Source organism: Panthera leo, chromosome A2, assembly GCF_018350215.1.
Source record: "Panthera leo isolate Ple1 chromosome A2, P.leo_Ple1_pat1.1, whole genome shotgun sequence".
NCBI classification, from domain to species: domain Eukaryota; kingdom Metazoa; phylum Chordata; class Mammalia; order Carnivora; family Felidae; genus Panthera; species Panthera leo.
Window position 1 is genome coordinate 7,892,822 of NC_056680.1, and position 7,668 is coordinate 7,900,489.

Sequence of the window (7,668 nt, forward strand, 5' to 3'; positions counted from 1 at the left end):
AGATTGCCTTCCGCCACGTTCTAGAGGTTTCCCGTAACCTGGGCCATTCCGTTTATTCGCTGACTATGCTATAGCGCCCCTTCTGGAGCGGTCCAGAACTGCAGCTTCACTCAACAGCACCCCCTTCTACCGTCCTCTGGCTTGGATTTAATCCTAGACAGCAGGGATGTTGAATCTTGAAAATTCACTCCTAAGGCTGGCGGAATCTTTTCTTAGACCAACATCTTTTTAGCCTGGCATTTCTTTCCATTATTCACCTAGTTTTCATTGAGATGGACTCTTTTTTTCCTTGTATAAAAGACTTTATATAGAGTATCTTAGGAAGCAAACTTCCCGAGTTGAAATTTGAATCAGTTTGTCATCTAGCTTTTCAGGAATGCATGTATATCACATATGGTAAGAATTATTCCTATGAGATACTCGTTTAAAAAAATTGGGGGGGGCAATCTTCAGATTCTGTGTCTCCCTCTCTCTCTGCCCCTCCCCTGCTCGTGTCCTCTCTCTCTCTCTCTCTCTCTCTCTCTCTCTCAAAAATAAATACATTGTTGCACTATATGCTAACTAATTTGGCTGTAAATTTAAAAAACTAAAATTAAAAATAAATAAATAAACATTTACATTTGTTTTAATTTTTAAAAAAAAATTTTTAACGTTTATTTACTTTTGAGACAGAGAGAGACAGAGCATGAACAGGGGAGGGGCAGAGAGAGAGGGAGACACAGAATCCGAAACAGGCTCCAGGCTCTGAGCTGTCAGCACAGAGCCCGACGCGGGGCTCGAACCCACGGACTGTGAGATCATGACCTGAGCCGAACTCGGACGCTTAACCGACCAAGCCACCCAGGCGCCCCTTTTTAAAAAAAATTTTTTTAACGTTTATTTACTTTTGAGACAGAGAGAGACAGAGCATGAACAGGGGAGGGGCAGAGAGAGAGGGAGACACAGAATCCGAAACAGGCTCCAGGCTCTGAGCTGTCAGCACAGAGCCCGACGCGGGGCTCGAACCCACGGACTGTGAGATCATGACCTGAGCCGAACTCGGACGCTTAACCGACCAAGCCACCCAGGCGCCCCTTTTTAAAAAAATTTTTTTTAACGTTTATTTACTTTTGAGACAGAGAGAGAGCATGAACAGGGGAGGGGCAGAGAGAGAGGGAGACACAGAATCTGAAAGAGGAATATCTCTATACCATGAGGATACAGCAGCAGGAAGGGAGTTAACTGTTACCAGGTCATGCCGGTACCCTCATCTTGGACTTCCAGCCTCCAGAACTGTGAGAAATAAATTTCTGTTGTTTAAACTGCCCAGATAAACGTGTTTGTCATGGCAGCCTGAGCCGACGAAAACAGCAAGACGGCACAGAATCTGTGGGTAGGCAACAATTCCCCCCAAGATCTACTATTAAGTGAACAAAGCAAGGTGCAAAGCAATGCTAGAGTTGTACAAAGAGAGAAAAGTGTTTACGTGTCAGCTCATTTATCCGCAGAACAGCTCTGGAACTTTCCAAGGAATCCCCGTGGTGATCACGTCCGAAAAGGGGAACTGTTGCTTTTCAAATTTTGTAAAATTGGAACAAGTGGATAAATCCCCTACCATCACACTATCAAACAACCCAACGAAGGAGCGAGCTTCAGGTTCCCCTGGAAGATAAAGGAGTCTGGGGTTAGGGGTGCCAGGCCGGGGCGGCGGGAGTGGGGGGGAGGATTAGGTCCAGTCCTGGGAGTGTCCAGCCTTGAGTGTGTTTGTGTTCCAGGAAATAGGTTGATTTCCGGTGCGTGTGGCCTTCAGGGACGCCCTGAGCGAAGTCAGCGGGACACTCAGGCCTCCAGGCTGGGTCAGTGGCCCTCAAAAGACACTGCTGTCTTTGCGGCTGCCTGCAGTTGTAGGGTCTCCTGGAGCCCGAAGCCCCCTGCCCCTCCCCTGGGTCAGCAATGTGGCACTAGGGTCGGGAATGCATCTAGGGACATCCTGTGGCCACAGCCAGCATGCCTGGAGCTTCTCAAGGGCACAAAGAGGGGCCTCCCCCAGACAAGGATGCAGACCACCGAGGCAGGGAGCGTCTGGCTTTGCCACACCCCTCCACCAGAACCAGACACCAGGCCTACGGTTCTTAGGGCCCTGGGGCCTGACAGTCTGGGTCAGTATTATCCTAGCCCAGACACCAGGCAAGGTACTCACTGCTTGGAATTTCCTCATCTGTCAAATCAGGGTGAGGAAACCCACTTTGCAAGGTTGCAGTAAGGGTGAGAGGGGTGTCCTGGGCCTACCACTGTGGGGATGACTAGCCAGACACAATAAGCTGTAACTGTTCTCCTTATTTCATTATATTTTCATTTTTTTTACGAAGGATCTGACACCACGCTCAGAGAAATCCTGTTTCCGAGAGGAATTGGCTGAGTCTCCCACAGTCAAATTTTAGGTCTGCCCTGTCTTTGGTATCCTCTCCTCTAAACCGGGGAGGGAAACGGTCCTTGATTTTTTTCTTTCTCTCACACTCCATTTCTCGGGAATCCTGTCTGCTGTCTCCAAGACCTATTCAGAATCCATATGGTCCGAGTCCCCATCGCTGCTCCCCTGGACCAGTGCGGGCACCTTCACCTTGTTCTAGCTTCTACCTTCACCCTTCCAGAGATCTGTGAACAGCTGAAGCACATCAAGTCCGCCCTCTGCCTCTCACCTCGCTCAGAGCAAAACCAAAGTCCTCCAGGGGACCTACAGGGCTCTGCACTGTGGGTCCCATCATCTCCCTGCCTTTGTTTCTCCCACCATCCACCCCCTCCAGCGCTGCTCCAGCTGTGAGGGGATCTTTGCTTTTCATAGAACACGCAGGCATGTTCCAGCCTCAGGGCCTTTGCACTGCTGTTCCTCACCCTGAAATGCTCTTCTTTCAAGTGCCCCCAGGGCAATGACCTCTCAGCTTACATCATATGTCACCACTCCAGCAGAGAAGCATCCCCTGACCACCATCGCATCACGGTATTGCAGCTGGAATCATCTCCATGATTTCCCCCCTCCGATATTGCCCGTGCCCCCCATCAGAATGTCAATCCCACAAGGGCCGCGATTCTTGTCTGTTTTGTTTGTTCGCTGCTGTGGGGTTTAGCATCAATAAAATACATTTCCCTTCATCTCTTCTGTCTCCACCACCTTCGGCTGCTTTTCCTACAAATTCCTTTAAGAAGAAAAGTCTGCAAAAACAGGTCTTCGGGAGGGCAATGGCAGGCCAAGGGGCGTCAGTCTGCGGCAGGTGCCGGTACCAGGGTCCGGGCGGCTGTGGGCGCACCCGGGCCGCCAGTGGAGCCGCTAGTGTCCGGCCCGGCCCGCTGGGGTGAGGAGCGCTCGGAGCGGCTGGAGCTGCCGTCCAAGCCAGGGGGCAGCGAGCGGCTCAAGCGTCCCGAAGCCCCAGCCGCGCTCTCGGACCCCTGGGAAGCGCCGTGCCCTCCGCCGCAGGGGCAGCGGCCGCGGCGGCCGAGACACAGGAGAGCGTTGCGCAGGTCGCGGTTGGTGAGCGTGTAAATGATCGGGTTCAGAAGCGAGTTGGCCATGGCCAGACCCAGGAAGGGGTCGGCCTGCAGGAGCACGGGGCAGGCGCGCGCTGGGCACGCCACGTCGAGTAAGAGCAGCAGGAAGAGAGGGCCCCAACACACCACGAAGGCCAGGAGCACCACGCTGAGCGTGCGCAGCAGGGCCAGCGAGCGCGGCGTGTGGCGTGCCCGAGCCGAGGCGCCCCCGGCGGCCCGGGGGCGCTCCCGCAGGCGGCGCGCGTTGGCACGCACCTGGCAGTAGATGCGCGCGTAGAGCGCACAGATGGCGGCCAGGATGCCGAGGAAGGCGAGCACACAGAAGAGCACGTAGGCCTTGGCGTAGAGCGGCAGGACGGTGGAGCAGGCGTCCAGGCGGCCCAGGCAGTTCCAGCCGAGCGAGGGCAGTAGTCCGAGAAGCACCGACACGCCCCAGGCGGCGGCCACCAGCGCCAGCGTGCGTCCCCAACGGGAGGCGGGTGCGGGTCCTCGGCGGGCCATGGTGAGGCGGCGCTCGAGCGCGATGGCCAGGAGGCTCAGCACGGACGCGGCGAGCGCCACGAAGACGCCCCCTTCGCGCGCGAACCAGAGCGTGGGCGACAGGCGCAGCGTGAGAGGCCCCGACAGCAGGATGTTGGCGGCATAGACCGCGCCCGCCAGCAGGTCGGACAGCGTAAGGCTGCCCAGGAGCAGGAACATGGGCGCGTGGAAGCGCGAGTGGCGCCCAAGCACGATCAGCACCGCCAAGTTCTCCAGCACGATGAGCGCGCACACGGCCAGGAACACGACAGCGTCCGCACGCAGCCCGGCGCCGGGCTGGTAGCGTGCTCCGCGAAGCTTGCCTGTGTAGTTGTAATGCAAGACGATGACCTCGCTCACCGGCGCCGGCCGCAGCAGCCCGGGCTCCATGGGCCGCCCGCCCCAAGGCTGCGGAGAGGTAAGGTGGTGTGTCAGGTGAGGGGGCTGGCAGGGTGGGGCGGGGTTTCGCAGCTCTGGGAAAGGGGCCTTGACCCCCTACGCACCACTGCACACCTCCGCTGGGGCCCAAAGGGAGTTCGGGATGAAAAGGAGGTGGCCGTGGAGACAGGCCGACGCAAAGACACGCAAGGAATATCACGAGGGGACACGGTGACACAGAGTCCCACAGGAAAGGGACACGAAAAAGCCCATAATCTGGGCTATCCAGGGGCAGATTCAATCATAAGCAGACAGGAACGCACACAAATACAGTGACACGCTGACAAAGACATGTATACACAGTCACAAAGTAGGGGCAACCTGCACAGTCACACCCCATCAGGGAAACGAGAAAATATATTCACACATGAACAGAGCTACGTAGGCACGTACAGAGACCCAAATTCAGCCACACTCACACAGGTTCTCAAGCCCACTCGTATAGGCCACAATTTCACAACCTCCACCCAGGCCCAGCCCGGAGCCCGCAGCTCTACAATCTGCCCGCCTCAGCTGCACCCAGTGCCTCTCCCTGCTGAACCCCCGGCTTCCTATTTTGCAGAGACAGAGCCTGAGGGCAGCAGACAGGATCCAGATCTCACAGACAGGCTTTTGCAGAGGGGTGCACGTGTCATTAGGGTATAATAATACTTCACAGGGGCGCCTGGGTGGCTCAGTTGGTTAAGGGTGGCACTCTCGACCTAGGCTCAGGTCATGATCTCACGGTTGGGGAGTTCCAGCCCCATGTGGGGCTCTGTGCTGACAGTAAGGAGCCTGGAGCCTGCTCCGGATTCAGTGTCTCCCTCTCTCTCTGCCCCACCCCACTTCAAAATAAATAAATAAACTTAAAAAAAAAATACTTCCCATTTCACCCTTTAATCCCCTGGACAGCTCTCCCCTTAGTCCCAATTTACAGACAGGAAACTGGCTAAAAAGAAGTACCCCCCATAGAAGGAGACACAAAGGTTCTCACGCAGCTGCGCAAATACAGCTACTCAGAAACGGTCACACAGTCGTGCGAATCCCACTTAATAGATGAGAAAACCGAGGCCTGGGAAGGGGAGCCGACTTGTTTGGACCTGGCAGGAACAAATGCATCCCAGACGGCCTCAGCTGCACTCAAGGAACAAGCGCAAATACAAATCCACAGAGAGTCACGGACTCAGCCACGCTGAAGGTGGGGGGGGGGGGTGGAGAAGCATCGAATACAGGCAGACACGGGTTACACTCGCTCTGATGGGGACATCTCCCGCCTCGCCTCGGCTTGCCTGGCAGCAGGACTGAAGTAGCGAAACTTGCAGTGGCATGGCCCGGAGAGGGCGAGGCCAGGGGATTCCAGGCGTCCCCACCCCCATCCCCGGCCCCGCATCCAGCCCGGGAGTCGCCGGCTTCCCCCTGGCCCCCGCCCCAGGCCTCCGGGGAAACCGGAGACAAGGAGACCGGGGTAGTGGTCAGGGTAACCCCCTGCGGGCCAGGCTGAGTCCCCGCGCGCCTGGAGACCCAGTGCTGTATACTCACCCCTGCGCCCTGGTCGTGCGCCCCCCGCAGTCGCGCTGCCAGGAGCAGAGTGACGGGACGCTGCTAAGGGGGGGGGGGGGGGGGCGGGGAGCGGGGCTGGAGCTGAGGGGGCGGGCCCGCAACGCGGACCGCTGGCCGTCGCAAGCGGTTGCCCCCTCCCCTTGGCGCCCGGGCACCCAGCCCGTGGCTGCCAGCCTGTGCCACCCGCCGCGGCACCGGAGCGCGCCCCGGCGGCGACTGGCACCGGCGAGCCCTTGGCTGCCCCCTCCGGACCTGAACTTCTTTCCCAGGGACGCTCCGTCGCGGTGGGAGGACCCGGAATCGCGGGAAGGGGAGGTTCTCTGCAGGGGCGGTCGCAGCCTGCGCCTCTTCCCGCCCCACACCAGAGGGGTCTCGTCTGTCCTCTGGGGACTGGACACTGGCCCCTCCCTGTTTCCCGCCTACCTTCCAGCTGAGCCTCCGGGCTGCACCCCAAGAACGCCCCATCGTTGAGGGACCCTGGCAGCGCAGGTTAGGGGGGGTCTTCAGCAAGAGCAGCGGTGGCCTCAGTCCCCTTTCCCCAGCAGATAGGGACTCGGGCGCAGCCCCCTCTCCATTTCTCCTATCCCACACCTGGCTTACAGCGAGTTCGGGAGGAGAAGGTGAAGGCAGGATTCTGGTGGGAACCTCCCTCTCTCCAAATGAGAAAGGTCTGGCTCCTAAGCCCTCCTGCCCCCCCCCCCCCCCCATTGCTTCCAACACTGTGATTTACTCATTTAACGTGTTTCTGGGCTGTGTCCCCATCAGACTGTCAGTCCCCATGGAGGCAGGGATTTGCATCTGTCGTGAGCACTGCTGGGACACAGCCCAGGCCCTATAAATTAACCGATGAGTGAGTGAATGAATGAATGTTTCCCTCGCTTTCTGTGTGTGTATCTCTTTCATTGGGTCTCCCAGGGTGGGTCTCTTTCAGTCGTTGGCTGTGTCTTTGTGTCACTCTCCCACGCCTCTCCCAGGCCTCCAGCGGGCCAGTCTCAGCTGGCCCCACGCCCCCTCTCCCAGTTCCCAGGAGCTTCCTGGCCAGGCCCAGCTCCTGCACCCTCAGACCAGAGGCTCCAGGCAGGAAAGGGGCTGGGCCCGGTGGCCGCGGACCTTCTCCAGGATGGTGCCCTTTGACTTGGCCTCTGCTCGGGCTCTGCCAGCAGCGGGTGGGGTGAGGGCGTCCCAGGGGCGCTGAATCAGAGGCTGGGGGTAAAGGATCTCGGGGGGCACCCAGGCCTGGTTGCGTCTCCAGGTAGCCCCTTGGGAATCCTGGTGGCTTCTGCCGGCCGTGTTCCTTGGGGAGGCAGAACAGTTCCTTCTAGCTCCAACCAAAGATGCCAGAGACACATGCGAGGTAGTGCAGTCAGTGGGGCCAGAGTAAAGGGATGGGTAATGCTTTAGTGCTGGTGCCCCACAGCCTTGCCCTCCAAGCCCTGAAGATTCCCCAAAAGCTGTGGGGCCGCACAGGCCTGGATACATGAATGACCCTTTTCTGTAAAGGGGAAGCCACACCCCCTGTGGGAAGGTGGCCTCTTCACACCCCCAGGCGTCAATCTCACCTCCTTGGGGCTCAAAGCTGTGAAGGGAGGCTCTTCCGGCCTCCCTTCAGGGCCTCCAACCCTCCCTACCTCCTGTGCCTCTTTTCTATAG

At 57.9% G+C, this 7,668-nt stretch overlaps 1 protein-coding gene across 1 annotated transcript; it reads right to left on the reverse strand.

Annotated features, from left to right (window-relative positions):
* Positions 1 to 1,460: 1,460 nt before the first annotated feature.
* S1PR5 (sphingosine-1-phosphate receptor 5) lies at positions 1,461 to 6,011 on the reverse strand. The gene is made up of 2 exons (XM_042927429.1): positions 5,998 to 6,011; positions 1,461 to 4,449 (listed from the first exon to the last, which is right to left on the reverse strand). Exon 2 carries the CDS (start codon positions 4,429 to 4,431, stop codon positions 3,235 to 3,237), a length of 1,197 nt encoding a protein of 398 aa, XP_042783363.1. The 5' UTR covers positions 4,432 to 4,449; positions 5,998 to 6,011; the 3' UTR covers positions 1,461 to 3,234.
* Positions 6,012 to 7,668: the final 1,657 nt, after the last annotated feature.